Below are 23,519 nucleotides of genomic sequence, written 5' to 3'. Positions count from 1 at the left end.
GCACTCTCGATTCAATTTACCCGAAAATGGGTAAACACATGAAGATGTTGACTACGCTAGAAGTCGTCCCGTGCCATGGGCCTGGCTAAGTCTATACATATACAACTGTTGGTCATAGGGTCATGGCGAGCATTCGGTATGTATGTCTATGACTGATTCATATCTAATAGGGTCACTAGAAGACCACGCGGACAATTTCGAAACAAATTATTTTTATACATCGGTCTTACGATCCGAAAGGCTCAGCTATGCTGCAAAATCATTTTGTAAGCTATTTATTACTACTGTTTAATTGTTTATAATTCTAACAAAACTACATAATTAACTCATTACTAATCACTGTTCCGATATTCTCTCTTTCTCACCTTCTTATTTGTTGCATGATTATGATCATTACTAATATAATGCATGAGCATGCTCAAAATAGAATAATTCTGATCAGCGAAGTATTATCATCAAGAGCAAATCTGTACATGATAAAAACAGAAGAAGTTTGTTAAGTTGTCACCATCAATTGAATTGCGTACTCAATAGTAATATTCAATCATTATATGATTATCTATTTGGTATTTTAATAAGTCAAATTAAACGTCTAAACTCAAATCAAATTGTTTCCAGCACTTTTCCATTTTGCAGTATTAATCGCATTACTGTGTCAAGTCTTCTACAATTCTCTATACCCTACCCCAACCCTTCCTATCCTTTCCAATGGTGTTCAAGCGGTCCGCATAGACTATTACGGCCTTTTCCTATCCCTGCCCTCGGCTTTGGACTGACTTGCACTCTCATTGCCCTACCAAACGCTGCAAAATGAGAATGAAAACTGGCATTCGTAATCAACCTCACTGCTGACGTAATCATAACCAAAATCATTCAAGACGTGAAGTGGTCGCTGCCAAATTCCAGTGCAAATGGCGCTACACGAAACCGAAACTTACAAAGCTTGACAAGAAGAGAGGAGTGTGTTTCACTTGCATCAACTTGGTATCGTTGTGAAAGGAATTCAACAGGACGCGTACAGACTAATTACGAGAAACCCCGGGATCAATGTTGAACGATGCAGGAATTTCGAAGAAGTATCGAGTGGAGGTCGTCTCCTAGTCAAGACCGAATCGACTGATGACCCGGACAACTGTGTGGAGTTTGTACTACGGTCAGATCGAAATCGATTGCTGGAAGCTATACGACAGGTACGCTTGACAAAAACTCGACCGGAATTACCAAAAGGCAGAAAGGCGATACGAAATAAGTTGTTTTTTCGAAACGAAATACGGATCCAACGTTAAAGTGGATCGACTCAAGGCCCTATTCTTTGTAAAAGGCTAGTCTCAACGTAACGGTATAGATTGCGAAAAGATGTATGCGTATGTGTAAATCTACATGAATTGAAGTTGGTCAAGTTAAAGAAGACTGAATGATTTTTGTGACGACGTATGTGAACGATCTCCTCCTATTCATGAATGATATATTTTTCTACGAGAAATTAAAAGATTTGTGCTTTTAAAAATTTTAGGAGCAGTTTCGATCACTTAATAAGTCGCATAACGCATAAAGTGATTTCGGTGTAAATACAATAGCTCTATTTTGTTTGTAAACTACGCCACAGACATGATAATAAACATGCTAAAATAAAGCCTGCGCTCGTTTCAACGTCTGTTTCTATCACTCGATGCGCACTCTAAATGCCATTCCTGACCTCACGCTGATGCTGTATACTATAATCAAGCTTCTTGTCTAATCCATAGCTGAATATTAATAGTTGATCTAGGATACTCGACTGGAAGGATTTTAACTGTGATTTTATGGCTTTCTTAGTCTAGGGAAATCAAAACGGAAAGTTTTGTTTTGCCCTCAAACTTTACGTTTTGATTTCCCTAGACTGAGAAAGCCATAAAATCACAATTAATAGTTGATACATCCCATCACATCACATCACATTATTATAAGCCTTTTTTTATTCATTGTCTCATAGACAAACATGTTTTCTATCAAATAGTAGAAACAGCCATCCATTTTCTTTTTTCTGGAGTTAATAAACCATTTTTTATAAAATGCAGCAAATATTTTAATGATAATTTGGCTGTTTGGGGCACAACTTTCAACATGATATTGCAACGAAACTACAAAGTATACAATGTTGCTGTCAATGACAATTTGGTAGCTAACAAGATTGTGCATAATTTGTATTAGAACTTTTTTAAAGGAAATCTTTGTAACATATCAAAATCTTTAGAAATACATGAAAAAATGTAGGTCTTTTCGTCACTTTTTGCAAACTTTTCAATATTTATGCCGTTAAACTAGTTTTTACAAAACTTTTACTAAAGAAGCTAAGAAAAAAGAGATCCTAAGATCCTAATGTGTGTCTAGTGAGTAAGGGTTGGACATAAGTCTTGGCATCATGTGAATGAATGTTCCACTTACATCAAAACCTTACCACCACGCTCACAAGGAAACTCTAGGGATTATGGCATGTAACCATCATCCCAGTTGGCCATTTAGCCAATCACTTAGCCAACAGCGAAGAGAACTTTAACGTATTAAATGAAAAAAAAAAATACGTCTTACGAAAACCAAAATTCAAAAATTTGCAAAAAAAAATAAATAATTGCCCAAAATGCATTAAAACAATTTAAGATAATGCAAAATAATATTTAGATTGATAATAAAAATTTGGGTATTAGAGGGTTAAAACAAAATTTCATGGTTACTATGATTGTTCCTCCAATTAGCTTTCCAAAGCATTTATGTTCCATGTTTCCATGAGTCGATGGTCCCTTAAAATATCGACTCATGGAGGTTTGATTGTAGTAAGATGCCCCTCTATCAACAATTTACAGTCGTCATCGTCGTCGGCTGATAAGGAATGCAAAACACACTTGGCCCATCTGGGATCCATTCGGACAGGTCATACCCCCGCGGCAGGCTATCGGAGCACGAAGCTATAAGGCGCTAAATTGTTCCGCTGTCCTCTAAGATGTTGAATAACATTGAGCCACAGACAAACAGACGTAACACTTAGAACAAATCTCGATCAAAATCATAGTCACGAGGACATGTGTGCCCAATGCTAAAATTATTGTATTTGGCCGACGGGCCAACAGATGGCGGTAGTGTGCAAACGTCAAACGCGAACAAAAACGATGCGAGCGCTGCGGGTGGTGGATTGGCCACCTACCATATTTTTGAATCGACCGTTAAAAAGGTGGTCGATGGACAATGATGAGAGTGTGACGTCTGTTTGTCTGTGATTGAGCCATTATCGCTCAGGCTTTGATGCAATTGATGTGCGTTTTGCATGCAAAGTTGGTCAGCACAAGGGAGAAGAATAATCCTATTCAGGAGGTTTTTTCGATTACGTAAGAATTGTTTTATTTGAAATGGCGTAAGAATTGTTTTATTTGAAATTGTTTTATTTGACAGAAACGGTGCAGTTATATTTTTCCATCATATAATAAAACCAAAGATGAAATCAAGACGTCTTGTCCCTTGCACATGTACAATTTAATGTCAATTGAAATAAAAGAACAAAGAATGATGATCTGTATAACTTGGGTACCAGCAAAGTATTGATGGATCGGGTGTCGCACCTACTAGAAGTGGTACCATGTATACGCTTCCAATCGCAAAACGCAACATACTGTTAGCCATCTATACTTTGGTACTACCAAACAAAGGTAATCTTATATGATTTTTCGACCAGTGCACATATCTGCTCTCTTACTTTTGTAAGAAAGTAAGATGCATGCTTACCAGGTTTCATCGACCGGAGTGCCTCAATTTGGTAGCGCAACTAGTCAGATGATGAGAGATTTGATTTCTCACGCATCCATCATATGCCGCTGTGCGGAAAAATATTTTATTTTCCGACGGTTCACAGTGAAACAGTAAGGCGGAAAAGGTAGGAATATCCATTCTCTATGTTCTACATACGTTTGTTTTTTGTATTATTGCACTACTTTCATAAAAATTGAGATCCGGCTGGTAGGAGCACTAGTTTGAGGTTGGAAAACCAGGATATGTGAGGTTAGTTTCATTGGAACTTTCGCCTGAGCGATTTTTGCGCTTGAATAAAATACGCTTCGGGACATTCTCCGCTGCCCCTAAAAATACCATTGGGTAGATAAATGAATTCTCTACCATTGGATCTCATTCAATTTCATACATAAGTGAAGTAAGCGGTGAAAATAAATATTTTGTTCCGAATGTTTTGAAACCATGAATGAGTTTGACATTGCTCTCGTCAATCATCATCATGACGACAGCAGCACACCCCATCGGACGAATTGTCGTATTGGGAGCGAATTAGTCCGGTTTATTTCTTCTACGATAGAACCTTTATGTCAGGAATAACACCGTTTCTAATATTCTTGAAACTGGGAATGACTTGTACTTCTACAATTGTGCAAACAAAGTAAAGGATTCAAGAAAAAAAAATGTTATAATTAGCGGCTAGATCTGACGAGAAAGAATACTTCCGAACGATGACAGCTCATAAGGAAACAACATTAATCTCACGACTGTTTTGCAACTAATATTGGGCTGTGTCGCGTTTGCTACGTTTGAATACAAACAATCACGTCACTCGAAGGAGGCGATAAGCCTCGGAAGTGGAATCCTAATGATGCGTGCAAATTTACGGTGGATCAGTGTACATTTAGCTAATCTCTTATTTTTGCTTGGTGTAATGGAAAATTTATAAGTGAAGCCGATTATTTTTACGACCTAACGGTAAAAGTTATGTGAATTTCTGGATGAAAAATACTGTTTTTGTGGCACAAAACCATAACCAGGATATGTGAGGTTAGTTTCATTGGAACTTTCGCCTGAGCGATTTTTGCGCTTGAATAAAATACGCTTCGGGACATTCTCCGCTGCCCCTAAAAATACTATTGGGTAGATAAATGAATTCTCTACCATTGGATCTCATTCAATTTCATACATAAGTGAAGTAAGCGGTGAAAATAAATATTTTGTTCCGAATGTTTTGAAACCATGAATGAGTTTGACATTGCTCTCGTCAATCATCATCATGACGACAGCAGCACACCCCATCGGACGAATTGTCGTATTGGGAGCGAATTAGTCCGGTTTATTTCTTCTACGATAGAACCTTTATGTCAGGAATAACACCGTTTCTAATATTCTTGAAACTGGGAATGACTTGTACTTCTACAATTGTGCAAACAAAGTAAAGGATTCAAGAAAAAAAAATGTTATAATTAGCGGCTAGATCTGACGAGAAAGAATACTTCCGAACGATGACAGCTCATAAGGAAACAACATTAATCTCACGACTGTTTTGCAACTAATATTGGGCTGTGTCGCGTTTGCTACGTTTGAATACAAACAATCACGTCACTCGAAGGAGGCGATAAGCCTCGGAAGTGGAATCCTAATGATGCGTGCAAATTTACGGTGGATCAGTGTACATTTAGCTAATCTCTTATTTTTGCTTGGTGTAATGGAAAATTTATAAGTGAAGCCGATTATTTTTACGACCTAACGGTAAAAGTTATGTGAATTTCTGGATGAAAAATACTGTTTTTGTGGCACAAAACCATAACCAGGATATGTGAGGTTAGTTTCATTGGAACTTTCGCCTGAGCGATTTTTGCGCTTGAATAAAATACGCTTCGGGACATTCTCCGCTGCCCCTAAAAATACCATTGGGTAGATAAATGAATTCTCTACCATTGGATCTCATTCAATTTCATACATAAGTGAAGTAAGCGGTGAAAATAAATATTTTGTTCCGAATGTTTTGAAACCATGAATGAGTTTGACATTGCTCTCGTCAATCATCATCATGACGACAGCAGCACACCCCATCGGACGAATTGTCGTATTGGGAGCGAATTAGTCCGGTTTATTTCTTCTACGATAGAACCTTTATGTCAGGAATAACACCGTTTCTAATATTCTTGAAACTGGGAATGACTTGTACTTCTACAATTGTGCAAACAAAGTAAAGGATTCAAGAAAAAAAAATGTTATAATTAGCGGCTAGATCTGACGAGAAAGAATACTTCCGAACGATGACAGCTCATAAGGAAACAACATTAATCTCACGACTGTTTTGCAACTAATATTGGGCTGTGTCGCGTTTGCTACGTTTGAATACAAACAATCACGTCACTCGAAGGAGGCGATAAGCCTCGGAAGTGGAATCCTAATGATGCGTGCAAATTTACGGTGGATCAGTGTACATTTAGCTAATCTCTTATTTTTGCTTGGTGTAATGGAAAATTTATAAGTGAAGCCGATTATTTTTACGACCTAACGGTAAAAGTTATGTGAATTTCTGGATGAAAAATACTGTTTTTGTGGCACAATGTACTAAGGGGTCTATTTTGTAAATCGAGCGAATTCATGTGACTCGTCTGTTGTCATTGTCGATCAAAGTAAGCATGCATATTTCCGATGTCATCCGTCGACTCTCATAGTAATCCAGTCACATAGAGTGACAACTGTCGATAAACTCGAGTGACAGAGCCGAGTCGAGCAAAAATTTTGGTCGACAGTGACTCCAGTCGAGTCGTTTTTGGTCGACTCGAGTTATAAAATAGGGCCCTAAATCGAATAAATGTGATAATTTAATCACGTTTCAAATAATAACGGCTTTCGCATTGTACAATAAAATTAGGATAAATCTTGATCGTTCTTTTGGAAATAATGCAATGAAATTGCATCTTGCCGTATTCTCAATTCGTCGTATAGTTTTCATTTCTGTCGCAATCAGTTTCCTGATTCGTCTCACAACTTACGGCTCACTGTGATATAGTGAGTGGTTAAAATGCAACATATCAACGCTATTAAAAATTGTTTTACTGGAATATATAGATCTACGGGCATCTTCCTCCATTCCTTCAGCATGGTGAAATATATTAGGGCCCTATTTTATAACTCGAGTCGACCAAAAACGACTCGACTGGAGTCACTGTCGACCAAAATTTTTGCTCGACTCGGCTCTGTCACTCGAGTTTATCGACAGTTGTCACTCTATGTGACTGGATTACTATGAGAGTCGACGGATGACATCGGAAATATGCATGCTTACTTTGATCGACAATGACAACAGACGAGTCACATGAATTCGCTCGATTTACAAAATAGACCCCTTAATTTCCATTAAAATTCATTGTTCGCCATCAAAATTGAGCTCAAACATATAAACACAATTCCGAACAATTGCCCACAGTGCAGCGAAAACAACACAATCAAAGGAACTGTATTTTACTCTGAGCATCGCGTACACATTGATGCGCACAAGCTTTTTTTCAGTACGACGGATTGGACTTTGTTCACATTCTCAATTTTACGCAGTGGTTGAGAAAATTTCGTGAATTATAGGACTTCAAGGCGTGTGATTGGTATGACATCCTTCAGTGAAGAAGTACGAAGGTTTTCCATAGTGAAAATAAGTGCCCGGCGAAGTAAGTCACACAGGGGGCGGGAAGAAACTTGTAGGGTAGAAGCACTAGATTTCGCCCCCCTAAACAATATAATCGCAAGGATAAAAAATATTTGACTCTCTTAACAAATATCAAATAATTTTATTGGGTTTACTCAACCATTCATTCATTGTTTTACGATGAACAAGCTGCAAAATTATCAAAAATACAGTTTTACCTTATAAAAAAGTATAATATTTGGAATGATAGTGTGCTTCAATTTTCGACCCCCCAAAGTCAATCTTCGCCCCACCCATGTAAAGGTTTCCGATAGTTTAATCAAGTTATTGTTCTCTTTCTGAGTTTTCATCCCCACTGGCATTTTGTCTGCCTCTTTTCTCTGTATTCTTATTAAAAATGCAAAGTAATTACCTATTAGAAGAACGTTGTGGAATGCATGCGAATTGTCTGAAATATGTTATTATTCCGAGGAAGCCGATGTTTTTATTCCTGAAAGGTCGAGACATTTGCCAACATGGAAATATCCTACGCTATAATGTTTCAAAAGGGCGTAACTGCTTTTAATGATAATAAAGCAATATTTTTTTAACTGCCTTTTTAGCAACAACTTTTAAGGCGAAGTAGGCCGTCATTGAAATTTGTACGCGTCGTTGATGATTGTTGCTGATTCATCTCACGATTTTGAATCAAAGAAAACCAGTTGGTTTTGAACTGGCACAGCTGAAAAAGTATCAGAATACTTTATACATGTTAGCGCGTACAGTGATACTTTTTCAAGTCGATATAAACTATCAAGACTTAGTTATATCACTTTGAAAGGCAAGCTGAAAAGGCATCATTGTTGCCAAAACGAATGACGGGCTACTTAGCCTTAACGTCGCTTGCTTTGAACCGTATTCAAGTCCACCTATGCGGTGGAAAGCACTCTCAGAATTGGTGGGGAATCATCCTCTTTCCGACAGTAAGATTGCATTGTTTGGGAGGAGTCGAATGCAATGCTCAGTTTCGTAGAGATGTGTTGCTTACAAATCCAGTTACGTCCTTTTAAAATGTGGTTTTATATCGGAATCAATCCCGATATTTCCCTTTTCAATAATCAATAGAATAATATGCAATTAATTTCAAAGAAAAATTTTATTGTTTCACTTCTATCGGATCTTCGTTTCAGTTTCTCAGCCTCCAAATGATTTTTCTCGTCTACTCTCTGTTTGAACTCTTCGATAAACTCATCCGACGTCAGTACATGGTATCGATTTATATGATTTATATTCCCGCTTAACTGTACGTTTTGGCGTGGGTGGTACATTCAAAAAATCCTTCAATCGTTTCAGAGAACTTCCTGGGATTGGTTCGATTATTGTAGTATTCTCATTCTTACTATTTAGTTCCGCTGGATGAGTCTCGTCTGCTGGCGAATCATGATGGAAACTGGACGATGTAGCAGCTTCATTCGAACCCGGGACAACAATGAGAGCTGCTTCATATGTCATTATGTTCAGGGATTGAATCCTGAGAATATTGAGAGAATTTCTCACGTATCGCTCTCTGTAACTATCATAACATGCTGCACATTATGAGAGACTGTTTATCGTATACTGCTACAACTTTGGTCAGATTGGGGGGGGGGCATGATAAACCCCCTCTAAACATGCTCCAAGCCTGGGGAACATTATTGCTATTTGAAGTTCGTGGATTGTTTATCGTGCCAGTAAAGAAAAACACCTATCCCCAACGGTAAACAAGCGAGAAAAATGGATTTTACCATCGCTCTCTCTTTGGGGCTCTTGCTCGCTGCTTCCATTTATCAGACTTGTTACACCTTGCGATACAATGGCGATCGTGGACCGCAACAGATGGGATGTTTTTCTTTGCTTGCTTTGATTGTGCTTCATACTCAAATGAAAGCGAATTCTGCAATGCCTGATTATGTTTAAATCACCTTTGACTTCATTGGACACAAGTCTTAATTCAGCTGTCGACCCGTAATCAAAACTACAGAGCATTTTGGCTTCGTTATTTGGTTCAGTGACCGAATCAACAATTTCTGGGTAGTTCGAGTGTAGTTCTGTGTAAATGTGCTGAAGAATCTGATCTTCATCGTTCTCCAAATAGACGAAATCACTTTTGATTTTTTTTAATTTTGTCGCTTCCAATGAATTCCGCACATCTCTTGATTGTTTGTTTGGCTGCCTGGAGTTCCTTCTCCAAATCGGTTGGATCTTGCACTTTGGTGTTTCAAGCATGGAGTCCGAAGCTACTGCTGGTTCATTTAAACACATTTCGAAATTAATTGCGCTGTGATTCCATGGGAATAGTCCTGATGATCTGAAACCGTTCTTGATAGATTTTACCGTCAAAGATTCACGCAAGCAATTATGGTTAGCGGAATGGTCTCACCGGAAGCAAAGAAGGAAAACATGGTGGTGATGTTTACTTTGCTGTAGTGCAAAAACGGTTTTGCTTTTTGGATTCAGCTGGAACGATGTCTCGTCACCATTTATGATCCGATTGGGATCTTCCAGAATGTGAAGAAGATTCTGCGTTGTTTAATAGGCTTCGATTTTGTGGAACCACGTTATGATACAGTGAAACCTCCATGAGTCGATATTGAAGGGACCATCGACTCATGGAAATATCGAGTCATGGAACAGCAATCCTTTGGAAAGCTGCTTTTAGGGACCATCATAGTAACCATGAAATTTTGTTTTTAGTATGGTTCCATGAGTCGATATCGAGTAATGGAACATCGACTCATGGAGGTATCACTGTATTCGATGAAGACACTTTTGCGGTAGCGCTGATCTCAAACTCTGGAGTCCGAATAGCAGTTGTTCTCGGTTCTCGCGGTTATTGGCATCCAGATATTCCTTCACGCTGTCCAGTAGCCAATTTTTCGTGATTGGATATCCTCGGTTCTGCATATCGAAAATCCACTCCTCTATTTCCTTTTCCTCTTCTGGTAGTAAAGCTGTGTCTGGACCACCACGAATTTGATCCTGATTCTTCAGCAACAGACGGGAGCGAATCGTAGAACGGGGAATTCCGAAATGCTTTGCATCCTTCTTGATGCTCATCTCTTTGCCGCGAACCTTCGCAATAGCGGTAGAGAGCACCGCTGAAGTATAGTTTTCACCATATTTTTTCGGTCTCTGAAATTAGCAACCGGTAAAACACACAGATGAGAACATACAGACCACACGAAATGAGTGATTGCGAACACTTACTTTGATATCCATTGGTTTTCACAGTTAATAAAGTAATTTGCACTGCAATCTCCTTAAACAGTTTCAAAATCATTGAGTTTGTTTTGGTTTTTGACAGTTTCTCGAAGAGGGGGCGAAAATTGAAGCACGCAACAGTGAACGAACGCTACATGAAGTTTCGCCAGGGGCGAAGATTATAATCGTTTCAAAACCTGCTTTAGTTTTCGCCACCCTATACAAGTAGTTTAAAACAGATTAAAATTGTTAGAAAAGTTGAAAAAATCCATTTTTGTCTCTTTCTGATGTATGTCTCATTATAACTATTCAGTATTTAGAGTTGAAATAATTAACTGAATATGTTTTCCCTCTCTTGTATAATTGAGGCTTTTTTCGTTGAACGGAAAAAATCGCGTACCTTTTTAACAACCTTTTTATTTTCGATTGTTTGGCGGTTTAGAAGATTGATTTAATTAGTGGCTTTTAAAAACTAAGTATACTTTATTTTAATCTTTTATATCAGTTACAAAAGATAATAGTTTTATTTTATTACAATCCAAAATAAGCTAATGTTCTATCAGGGGGGCGAAAACTAGGGAGGGGGCGAAGATTAATGCATCTACCCTATTGTTCGGACTGAATTTTCTAGTGGCGGTACCACGGGCTGTAGTATCAGGGCAGCATTAACTGTAATATATTTCAGTGTTAGGATTATACTTAGAATTATCATTATAAACTTTAACTTACAAATCTTCAATTTTCTTATCTTCTTCCGATTCCTTTCTTAGCGTGTGGTTTCTTAGGTTAAGTTTTAACTGTAGGCTATAAGAACAAATTGCATGACTAATTTAAGACATTTTAACTATAGTTTTCGAATTTTATGTGTACTTACTTGATGTTTTAGCTCTACTAAATATATTATAAACTTTTAGATAATATATTTCAATAATATCAATGACTTCAGCGCACGTGTAAATTATCTGTAAGTTTTAGTAAATAGTAGCACATTGTTTGTGTTTTAATTCATATATCTTACTGTTCCCTCGGAAATAGTTTACAGGATGTCCATCCATCCGGGAAATCCGGGAAAAGCTGGAAAAACCCGGGAATTGCAAATGACCGGAAAAAAATAGGGAAATACCCGGGAAATTGTACAACACCCCGGAAGAAGCACTAGAAAATTCTGGCAAGGGATATACGACTGAGTTGCTAGAGATAGTTAACGGATTCTATATTATATTTTTGGTCAAAAATCTATAGTTTCAAGGAGAGATCTTTGGCAGATTTTTAATTTCAAAATTGATACGATTTATTGTGAATTGCTTTGCGAATTTCTGGCCAAAGGTATTAAGCACATGTTCTTAGGGAACATCAATGTGATCATTGAGAAGTATTCAGAAGAGTACTTAGGGATTCCTGGAAAGGTTCTTGATGAGATGCTTTATGAATTTCTATTATAATTCATGATTTCATTTTGTTCATTTTGTTATACAAAAACCACTGAAAAAATAGTGCATTGCTAATAAGATTTTAATCGTATGCTTTAAAAGCGTTTTGACGGATTTTTCTTGAAATTTTGAACCCATTCTTAGCGGTTGGCGGAAAGCTGACCTACAAGTGGTTTCCCAATGAAATTCTAGATATGTTCATTTAAAATTTTCGGTACATTCCTGGAGAAATTGATACGGATTCTTAAAGAATCCTTGTTTGGATTATTAAGGTGAAACTGTTTGGAATCAACTTCTAAGATTGCACTAAAACTTCAAAGGCACAAATCTAGCGAAAAAAGCATCCAACAACCGTGCACTTTTTATTTTGGCTTTGTGCACTGTCAGAAAGCTAAAAATAAGAAGATCAGAAACGTTTTCTAACTATTTCTCCAGTTTTGTGCCTTTGAAAACGTGAGTAAGGGCACAAGTCGGCCATTATGCCGGCCATCTTTGGATTCCGAGATGTTTCACCTTAAATTGCCCAGAAAATCCGTGATCTACGACCAGTGCTCTAAACATTCGACAGTTTTCGTGATGTTCGTTCCGCTCCCATGGTCAGCAGTCTAAAGGCTCAAACGCAATGATAGCGGAACGGCAACGGAATGCGGAACCGGTTCGCCAGCATGAACCACACTATCTCGACTGACCCATCAACGAATAAAAGTGAATTAACACCAAGTCGACAAGCATGTTGTAGTTCATGCTGGCGAACCGGTTCCGCATTCCGTTGCCGTTCCGCTATCATTGCGTTTGGCCCTTAATGATTTATGTACACTGATCTGCTACCGTCACCTCTCACATGAAGCTTGAGCGCTAGAATGAATATCAAGAAACACAAAAAACTGTGCAATGAATGTCGTCTGACATGATGACATTTGCATAAATCATTAATTTTGCATAGATTTCAGAAATATTCGATCATAATTAACAATAGTATTTTAATTGCTTGTTATGTCGAATGAGACGCATATAAACAATACCGTATCGCTTTCTAGTGATCAGCAACATTCGATTGACATTTTTGTGTAGTACGTTCGTTTGATCGCTCGTGTTTTGAAAGCTGAAGGCAAAGACTACCGAATGTCAACAAAAACGTGTCGACTACCGTAATTTCGGGTGAAAATGATAATTTTTCACGGTTTTTCTGGTCTGGTCTGGTATTCTTGGTTCTGTTATCAATACCATACAATTAAAATCAGGAAGATAAGGACGACGGTGAACCTCAAAGACCCATGTACCGAAATTTTCTAACAAATGTCACCTCTGAAATAAAAACAGGATCCCATTTCAAGGTGAAATTTATCACTTGTCAATCTGATTATTATAAATGCCAACATCAACTCTACATCTGAATATGCAAATAGAATAGCGAAGTTCTTAACAAGACAATAATTATGGAAATAATAAATTATTAAATGTTAAGGAGATACCACGGAAAACGCCTAAATGTATGCAATTTCCAAAGGATGTTTCTAAAATGTAACTGAAATTCAATTATTTCAGTAAAATGAGCAACTTGGTACAAATACTCTGTTTGGAAATATATTTTAAGCATCCTCACAAACTTTCAGGCTGACACCATGTTCAAATCCTTGATTCAATTTGTCTTTCAATACCACACCTAAGGTGATTCTGGAGATTCTTCACTACACACAATTCGACAATATTTAAGACAAACAACATTTACGAAAGGTTGCATTGATTTCGGTGGCCTAATGGTAACAAATAAAATCTCGTGACATGGTGGTAAATCTCATCCGAACTTACGGTACCGTGATTGCTAACAACACTGCCTATGATAAAGTCCTTATGAAGTCCATGGCGAGATTTTGTATGGATTTCCGCAGATTTACATTTAAGTATTCTTTCTCAGTGTATTGTTTGTGAGATCCTTACTGAATTCATGAAGAGCTTTTTGATGGGTAAATAAATGGTATTCTTGAGCAGATTTTTGTTGATTTTTTTGACAATATTCTCGGAAAAATCTTGGATATATTCCTGGGAAGATGCTTGTTCAGAGTTCTTTCATGAAATATCATCATTCTGCAAAGTAAGCAATTGATTTTTTTGCGAGATATCGTTTATGTCATAAAGATCTCTGTTGGATGCAACGAGAGTTGATTCAGATCAAGAATTTCTACATGAATCTGCTATGGATCATGTTTCACGCATAATTCTGAACAAATTCTCAGTAGAGCATGAGTTGACCATTATGAACAATGCTGATTTGTGGAAGAATGATCTAAATTTAGGGCCGATTTTTTATATCATCAAAATTTCTCTGAATTTCCTATGACTTCTATTGGGTGCACGGCATACTCCGTATTTTGGCCCCTTCAACAAACTTTCAGTTCTGACAACTCATGGAAGTTTGCGTAAATACCCTTAGTCTTGGTCTTTTAGATTATTCAATGACTCATTTTAATCTGTTTGCCCAAAACCATTTCATAATTACAAACGTTTTTAACTCACATCAAAAATCCGGGAATTGAAAAATTGAATTTAAATGGACACCCTGAGTTCAGCAAAACTGACAATACTTTCACGGGTTTATAAGGAAAATATTAATAAACTCAATTAAGAAATAATTCACCAAATCGATCGGACAAGTAGTTTGTTTTAGTAGCGAATTCAATGGATCATTAAAATAACCAAAACGGCCGCTATGGAAAATATACATAGTGCCATCATAGCCTTGTGTGTTTGACAGAACAGCAATTTTGTCACAATGTTAAATCCCATATATGATGGCGCCTTTGCGGTGAGCACTTGCAAAAACTACCTTCAATGATCCATAGTGTTGTTTCATGTTATTTTCCGAACTGTTAGTGTCAATCATATGCATGGGAGAAAATATGCAACTGGGAAGTCTGATCAAGAAGGCTAGCGTTGCTCGCCGTCACATGTATCATAAAATGGTGTGACTGGTGTCGATCGTTAGCGGACTTTGGGGCAAGTGTGCCATGAGCCTCTGTACGTGCCATAAATTCTTTAGTTCTCATGACTTTTACTGTGCGCCGTGTGTAGGTGCTGTCTCGCTCTCTCTCACGGGCATTTTGAAAACAGGGCGCACAGTAAAAGTCAAACGTTTTATAGCATGCACAGGCTCATAGAGGCAAATGTGAAAAATCGCAGTAGGCGTTGCCCGCGAACGGTCGTGTTTTGTTTTGCTCCACGCTTTTTTTTTTCGTTCTCTCGTTTTCGCGATTTTGCCGATAACTTAACTAGTGCTACGCCATCCGGATTTCAATTCGGAAATGAATATTCAAAAAACGTAGATATTAAAAAGTGAATAAACCTCTCAGACGCGTTCAGTGTGATGTCGCTTTGGCTAATTGGCTTTGTTAATATTTGTGCATCCACGTGATTTTTTTTCCCGATTGCGTTTGTGTTTCGGTTGACGGTACTACGCCACCCGGACGGATGGTTCGGAGGAACAAAAACAAAATTATGATTTTGTGATTATGTTAAGTGGTAAAGTTTTATAAATTCGTGAAGGTAAGAAATAGAAATGGTGGTGAAAAGAAACCCAATGTGGTCTACCACCGACAAATATTATATGTGCCACGAGGAGAAGGAAATAGATACCTAATCGATTGCTGAGTGGTTTTGATGACAACGCCGCATTGGATGGATTTTGGTGAGATTGTTCTGATTACATATTTATCGATACCTAAATATTAAATACGCGCCAGTTTCAAAGCAAACATCTTTGAAACAGGAAGTGTGTATGTATTATCATTATACATTTGATAACGGTTATGCATACATGCGGGGCTTGTTGTTAGTGAAAGTGACTTCTGAATGGACGTGTCTCTCCAGCCATTCTGAAATGGGTCACAGGATCTGCAATAGAGCTATCACCTTCTAACTTCCGGACTGAAGTTTTTTGCAAAAATGTAGGATCTAAGCAGTTTTGCTGAAAACTTTTTTCCATAATACCACTGCCGGACAGTGAACCTCTGTACGTGCCATAAATTCTTTTGTTCTTTTGACTTTTACTGTGCGCCGTGTGTTGGTGCTGTCTCGCTCACTCTCACGGGCAACTTGAAAACAGGACGCACAGTAAAAGTCAAACTTTTATAGCATGCATAGGCTCGTGGGGGTTAGATGGATCACACACACACACACACAGTGTGCCATAGGGGCAAGTGTGCCACCCCTGCTTTTTATAAAAACTACAATATATATTTTATTTTTGAGCTTAACAATATGTTCCCTTATAGTTCACAATACCATGATCAAAATATGATGAAAATTGCTCTATTTTTCACGTATTTACAGCGACTTGTGCTAAGACAACCAAATTTGAGTGGAATTTTATAAGATTTTGTTGTTTCTAAATAGCATGGTGAAAGGTCAATTATTAACAGATTTTTCTAACGTACTGTACATCGTGAAACTATTCAAATGTGTAAGTTATTGTGGCATTTTAATCAAAAAGTATTTAGTTTTACCAACGAAATCCAGTTTGGTTGAAATGTATACCTATTGGGGCAAGTGTGCCACCTATTTGGTAAACAAAAATTGTTGGAGTGAAATTTATAAAAATGTAAACAGAATCATAAGAATAAACCAAAATGAGGCACCAGTAGTAATTTCTGAAGTATAGTAGGGGAATAACTGACATGTTTGCCCCCTAAAGTGATTTTTTCTCAGAATATTCAATATTCAATACGTTTTTCGGCTTATTAAGTACAGTTTTACATATCTACATCAATATTTTACCGTTATTTAGTGCTGATCTAGGCTAATATTATACATATTCGCCGTAATATAAGGGTAATACATAAATTGTATGGAATGGAGACAAAAATAACCATTTTAGTTATTCGGATTGAGTAATAGGGAGTTACGCATGTTTTGAATCCTGTTATAAAGCATCCCCTTATCACGGTAAACTTAATTCTTGTTTTAATTATCGATTAGCGTCTGCTTTGTAAGTATTATTAATAGGAAATAAAGAAAATTTCATTACAAGTGGAATTATATACGATTTTCATATGGTGGCCGTCTTGCCCCATATGGGTGGCACACTTGCCCCATAGTGTCGAAAAATAGGTTATTTTGGATGATATTTGAGAAGCTCCAAAACTAATACTTTTTGAAATTATTTTCTTTTTAAATTGCACAGTGGTTATGAAAAGATGTAAAACTAACATCATGAGGATAAATTGGTGGATTCTATGAGCTTTAGACAAAGTTAGAGAACAATTTGCTTAAGGTGACACACTTGCCCCAAATTCTGCTAAGCATTTTTTTTTTCTATCTTTATTAACGAGATTTTTAGCCCTGGGCTAGTTCAATTCAAGGCCAACGACTTTACTTCTCTTCCGAAGGAAATTAAGCATTTCTCTCAAATCGTGTTCGTCCATGCGGTTTCGGTGAAAAAGTGCAAAGTGGATAATTGAACTGAAGTTATTTATCGAAATACAGTAGTTTCACAGAACAGATGGGAAAGATGACAACAAAAACAGCTGCCAAAATAAACGCGAACACTAGCGCACCTGGTGGCGGCGGGCAAGCTTTTTACACAGTTAAATTTCCGAAAAATGTACAGAATTAGACAAGAAAGCTCGTCTAAATCTTCTTATAAGATTTCTACTCCAAGGTTGTTGCAAAAGAGGTAATCTTCAGAAAGAGTGGAGTTTTCGCGACTACGAAGGTAATTACCACAGTTGACCCTATGCGTGAAGCTTCGATTTTTTTAGACTTTTGGTAAGCTATCGAATCAGCAGAATTTTGATAAAAAATAAAAATCAAATTAATATGTCCATAATGTAGCCCATCAAGAGTCTATCAACAGATACTAAACAGACTTTAAGTAACTATTGTAGTTAATTTTATATAAGCGCCGGGTAAAATTTTCGACGCTCCCACATCGAGTAAACTTTTTCCAAGAGTTTTGGATATGGAAGGTATGCTCTAAGTGAGAGTAAATAAAGAGTCTCTTCTTTTTCAACCTCCTTTAGACCTGTCTAGACCTTTATTGGGGAATATTTGGGGAATTTAAGGTTACCGAAAAATGGTACTGCATTTCGCCCTGTTTTAGAAATCAGATCCTACAATAGTTTATTTGAATGAATTTAAATATGAATGAGATAAATTTTCGTTAAATGGTCAAGTTTGGAGGTTTGGCTATCGGCTTGTAGTGCTCCGATTAACTTAAATTTGAATCGCAATTCAGACATAACTTGAATTTTACTTAGCGAAAAATTCACAATTTTACAAACATTTTTTAAGTTCTCGCAGCTATCATAGGCTAATATAAGGCTTGACAGATTTATGTTAGCACTATATAACCATGCAGCACGCATAAAAGTGGTATTTGATTACTTGTGATGTCGGGACAGCAAGTGTACCTAAATTTACCAAAAACTATATCCTAAACCTTTCCTCTTCATTCGAAAGTCATTTTGCTTCGGACACATTTTGAAGTTTGATCGGCCTGCTGCAGCATGCTACACGGAGTCGCAAATTAACCCAACTTTGACTTCTATTGACGCAATTCGGCTCTTCCGTGAGATAACCAAAATTTGGGTTAACTTATATATACCTACCATTAGGTTGTTTCCATTTGACAGCGGCAAAACAAACAACTCAGTGCAACAAAAATCTACCCAGCGTTGGCTTTCGAAGTCTCCGTGATGGGTCAAAACAACTTAACTTTGGGCAAACTCGAAAGAACCCAAATTTGGCTTATTCCATTGAACTTCGACGCTGGGTCGTTGCGTCTCTCTCTGTTTTTTAGAGATGGTCTGGTTTCACATTTTTCAAACCCGAACCCGACTCGTACCCGACTTATTTTATTTCTTAAAATCCGGACCCGACCCAAACCCGAAAAATTTTCGCTATTCAAACCTGAACCCGACTCGAAACCCGAAAAAGTTTTCTAAGAAAAACCCTAGTAGAACCCGAGTTTGAAAAGGTTATAAATTCATCGTTTCTGATGCATAGGGAAGCTTTTAGGTTGTTACTCTGTTCACAATTCTCACCAAACCCGACCCAAACCCGACTAAACCCGATTTTTTTCAAGCCCGAACCCGACCCCTACCCGATAATTTTGTAGCCTTCAAACTCGACCCGAACCCGAAAAATTTTGAATTTTCAAACCCGAACCCGTCGGGTTCAGGTTCGGGTTGGGTTTCGGGTTTGAAAACCCGAGACCCGACCATCTCTACGTGTTTTTGACAGCATTGCTGTTGCGAGAGAGGCAAAACAACCCAAACGTGGGTAAAAACTAAATGCATTTTATCCAAATTTGAGTAAAAAGAACTTATTTTTTGGGTAGTCTGATTTCTCCGTGTTCATCCATGTTAATTCGCGATGACGGAGGCAATTACCACAGTTGACCCTATGCGTGAAGCTCCGATTTATATACATGGCAAAGCATAAGAATACAATACATTCAATACATAATTTAATTAAATTCTGTTAAGTGTACGGGGTTAGATTTATGGAAAGCTATAAAATCCGCAGACTATCGAGGAAAAATATAAAAATCAAAATATTGTGTCTATAATGAAGCCCATCAAAAGTTCAACATGTACTGAAAAGATTTCAAATAACTATTGTAGTTAATTTTATATAAGCATTTGAAATTCCACTTTCTATTCCTCGCCGGGTAAAAATTTTGACGCTTCACGCACAGAGTAAACTTTATCCAGATGGCAGCGCCGTACCTTCGTTAGAGCGAATAATAATCACTTCTGGCGAAGATTTTTTTCAAATACAAACAGTAATCTGGTTGAACACTGGAATCCGGTAATCGTTTCTCCTCCTTGGCTATGAATCAAACGTCAGCCATTGTACACAGGCTGGATATCAGATCAGATGCGCTTGACAACGTGCCATGTCGGGTGCTTAGTCTGAAGATTCGGAAACAAATCTTTTTTTTTTTTATTTCAAACTAGTTGTACCGGAACAAAGTATAATTCTCGAAGACTTATTCAAACAGACTCAAATCAGAAAAGTTAACAAACTTACTTTATCAATCCTACGTGTTTCGCAGACGAAATTCTACATGTTCCCCTCTAAACTAACTCGATTTTTCACTTTTAGAACGTTTAATTTCCGGATTTACAAAACGACGAAAGTAAGATTCTCCACTTTCGCAACCTAACCGCTACTTTCGCCGTTCCGTTGTATGGGAGACAAAGTGACTTAACCACGAATCAAAACAAAACACTACTTGAGTCGATTTTACACTGGTACAAAATTGTCGTAAGTAACTGATTGAAACGGCTTATCATTTTGTCATACAATTTTTGTGAGAAGTGATAGGAACTACTTTGAGTTTTAACGCGTGCTGATTGCATGCAACATTTTAGCGATGTACATGGTAAAAAAATGTTAAAAAGGGGATTCTTTTTAAAACAGTTCTAGAAGAAAGGTTGGGATTCTTCTTAATTAATTTTCTCAAAACCGTATGAAAGTTACTTATGTCGATTTGAAAAAGTAATCAAGAATTGTATTTATTCAATTCAACGCAATTAGATAACATAACACCGCGACAAATTAATCAACCTTGCACTCGTCTAAAAATTTGCACATCTGACGGACATCAGACATCATAGCAATCCTTTGGTGCAAAACAATAAACAAAACTTGATACAGTGGAGTTGGATATTGAATAATTTCAACCACATCATTCATGCGAATATTAGTATGATCGTGTTGGACGAGCCTTTGCGTGCATGCGTTTTGTTAGAGAAAATCAAACTAGTCAGGCAAAACCTGTGTGCGGCATCATGTAAAAACCTTTTTGAGCTATTTATTGCTTTAAAGAACACATGACTGAAATTACCTTTTTATTTTTCTCGATATAAGTTTATTAGCAAATACATTCCGCGTGCAGCAAGGGAGCAGGAGAGGTTGGTAATTGTTATTTCAGGTCGAAAACTGCAGTCGGACGTAAAGGATATTACTAGTTACCACACCATTTTTCTTACACATATCCAAAGATAATTTAATCTCGAAAGGATGCCATAACCATCAGCGGAAAATCGTTTATATTGTTTGCAATTCAAAGCGTGTCATGTTTTTGTTGGCAAATGTTTTGATAGATGCACTGCAAGGCTGCAAGGCTTGCTGTGCTGGCGAATCAACGGTGTTGACATAACGTCAAACACATTATACTAGCTAAGCAGATCATTTTAGACGAGATCAATGTCAATATCATGCACTGTGAATTTAAATGGGGTAAACAATGTTTTATTCGCCTACTCATCTTCGCATTTTCTCGTACTCTAGGCGAAAATTAGGTATTGTTCTAAGATGGATATCTGTTCTGTGCTGTGGTAGTTTTATTGCATTTTCGGTGTACAATAGGCCGTCCCTTATTTTTCGAAAATTCGATATGTTATGAGTTCGTCATTGTAAAGTGCTCGTTTGGTAAGAAAAAAATCAGGTAAAAATTTGAAGTCCGTACATCGACGCTAAGTGGTCCCCCAACGGCCCTGACGGTATTAGGAGTAGATGACCCCGTGCGCAAAATCTAGCCCGCTGCTCTAGTGCACGCAGCATGAGTACGAAATGCCACCAGTAACAAATTGTTCTGCGCGCGTTGATAATCAGTATAGAAGTTTGTTTTCTTTGGGATGATTAAAATATTACGTAACGCAAAATTTGGAAATTTTAGACCCCCTCCCACTCCCACATAACAACTTTTGTATGAAAAATTTAAATTTTTGTGTGGACCGTAACACTACGGAAGACCCCATCCCTCCCCCTGTTGCGTTACGTAATATTTGAACGATCCCTTTGAAGTTATGAATTTTATGTCAGCGTGCTGTGTTATGAAGATACCCACAGTATAAAATATTATTTTACTTTTAATTCTATGCTGATTATCAATTTGTTACTAGTGGCTTTTCGTACTCATGTTGCATACACTAGAGCAGCGAGCTCGATTTGGCGCATGGGAGTCATCTACACCTAATACCTTTAGGGTCGTTGGGGGACCACTTAGCGTCCACGTACAGACTTCAAATTTTTACCTGATTTTTTTCTTACCAAAACGAGCACTTTACAATGACGAACTTTTAACATTTCGCATCTTCGAAAAATAAGGGACGGCCTAGTGTACAAGTGCACAAACCAAAACGGCTTTCACAAAATTACGCTTGAAAAATGAATCTATGTTGCAGGTAAGTTAGAATATCCACCATAGTGGAACATTTTAAGTCAGATACGTCGAATAATAGCGTTTACGACGAAGTAGAACGAAACCCTAGAGGCAAAAATTGTTGCCCTTTGCAGATGGCGGAGATTAGACTTCAATCAATACTATGTTCATGCCGATAGTACACCGGAATGGCAAGGGAATGGCCTGATTTCAATAATCCAAGATTTACCAACTTTATCGGGAATACTTCTACGCTTCATTGACGACTTTGTCGTCTTCAAGGTCGAAAACGGCGAATTTTGTATAACCCAAGAGCGAGTAGGCGATGATTCAATCAACAATGAAAGATAGGTCGTTGTTGTGCTTTTCATTGAATCAGTATTTTTCCCGTAAAAATCAACCATGGCACTCTACGTCTTGATAGCGTGTGTCTTCGGCTACGACAAAAACGGTGACAACGCGCGTGTGCGTCCGATCTGCTACTCAGTATTCCGAAATCCGAGTACGTACGTGAAAACCTTGTACAGTGAAATCATTCGTAAGGCGAAGTAGAAGTCAAATTTCTATGCTCTTTACTGAATTTAGCCTTACCTACCCGGTGGTACCTTCTGGATCGAGCAACCCCAGAGCCTACTGTACCAAACCGATTGACACCGGGACCCATTATCATATCAGCAGCATGGCCAACTGCGAAGCAAGGAAGAATTGAGATAACAGTTTTTTTTTCGTCGGTTTCGCGTTACCGCGTGACCAACATTAGGACGAATCGGCGATACGGTCGTCCTTTATAATCTGCCTCCGGAGCGCGCGTTCCTTTTTTCGCTCTCCGAACGTTGTTTCCTCGTGAAGTCGGGCGGGTCGTCTCGGTTTCTGCTGAAATTCGGCTTCCTTAGTTTTAGTAAACCCGTTACTTAGGATAGTCGCGGTGAGTTCCGTTTGTCCGTGTTCTTTCGGTGTTCCGAGTGTTGGGTCTTTTTGATTCAGTCGGTGTGCTTTTTGGGTGTTACAGTCTAGTAGAAGAAAGAAAGTTTTAGACCAAGCTAGGGCCACTTGTGTGACAGTGTGAAGTGCTGAGTGAAATCCCTCCTCTAATTGGATCGATAGAAAAGTATACTGCCAGTGAACTATCGAGTGTCACATTGTGCCACAGGAAACAAAGGTACATTACACAAGAGCTTAATCGTTTTCACCGAACGCCCTCTTTTCAGTGGAAAAAGTTCTTTCCTCAACACCGGGTTGAACAACTTCTGTCACAATTTCCCCAAATGGAAGAGTAATCCACGGTCCC

At 37.9% G+C, this 23,519-nt stretch overlaps 2 protein-coding genes and 1 long non-coding RNA gene across 3 annotated transcripts in view; 1 reads left to right on the top strand and 2 right to left on the bottom strand.

Moving 5' to 3' along the window:
* Positions 1–9,290: 9,290 nt before the first annotated feature.
* On the bottom strand, positions 9,291–10,085 carry LOC110674793. Its single transcript, XR_002499200.1, has 2 exons — positions 9,813–10,085; positions 9,291–9,751 (listed from the first exon to the last, which is right to left on the bottom strand). It is a non-coding gene; the product is annotated as an uncharacterized LOC110674793 (long non-coding RNA).
* Positions 10,086–10,110: 25 nt separating this feature from the next.
* Positions 10,111–10,731, bottom strand: LOC110674792. The gene is made up of 2 exons (XM_021839130.1): positions 10,640–10,731; positions 10,111–10,564 (listed from the first exon to the last, which is right to left on the bottom strand). The coding sequence occupies exons 1-2, from the start codon at positions 10,649–10,651 to the stop codon at positions 10,178–10,180; spliced, it is 399 nt and encodes a 132-aa protein (XP_021694822.1). The 5' UTR covers positions 10,652–10,731; the 3' UTR covers positions 10,111–10,177.
* A 12,314-nt stretch (positions 10,732–23,045) lies between these two features.
* The window catches only part of LOC5567097 (uridine phosphorylase 1), a 109,203-nt gene continuing 108,729 nt past the window's right edge, over positions 23,046–23,519 (top strand). The window contains exon 1 of the mRNA XM_021839129.1: positions 23,046–23,390. The gene's annotated coding sequence lies outside the window, so the exon portion shown is untranslated. The remainder of the gene's footprint in view (positions 23,391–23,519) is intronic.

This window comes from Aedes aegypti, chromosome 1 (assembly GCF_002204515.2).
Source record: "Aedes aegypti strain LVP_AGWG chromosome 1, AaegL5.0 Primary Assembly, whole genome shotgun sequence".
Taxonomy (NCBI): domain Eukaryota; kingdom Metazoa; phylum Arthropoda; class Insecta; order Diptera; family Culicidae; genus Aedes; species Aedes aegypti.
Note: the sequence above shows the minus strand (reverse complement) of the source record. Positions and strands in the feature narration are given on the sequence as shown.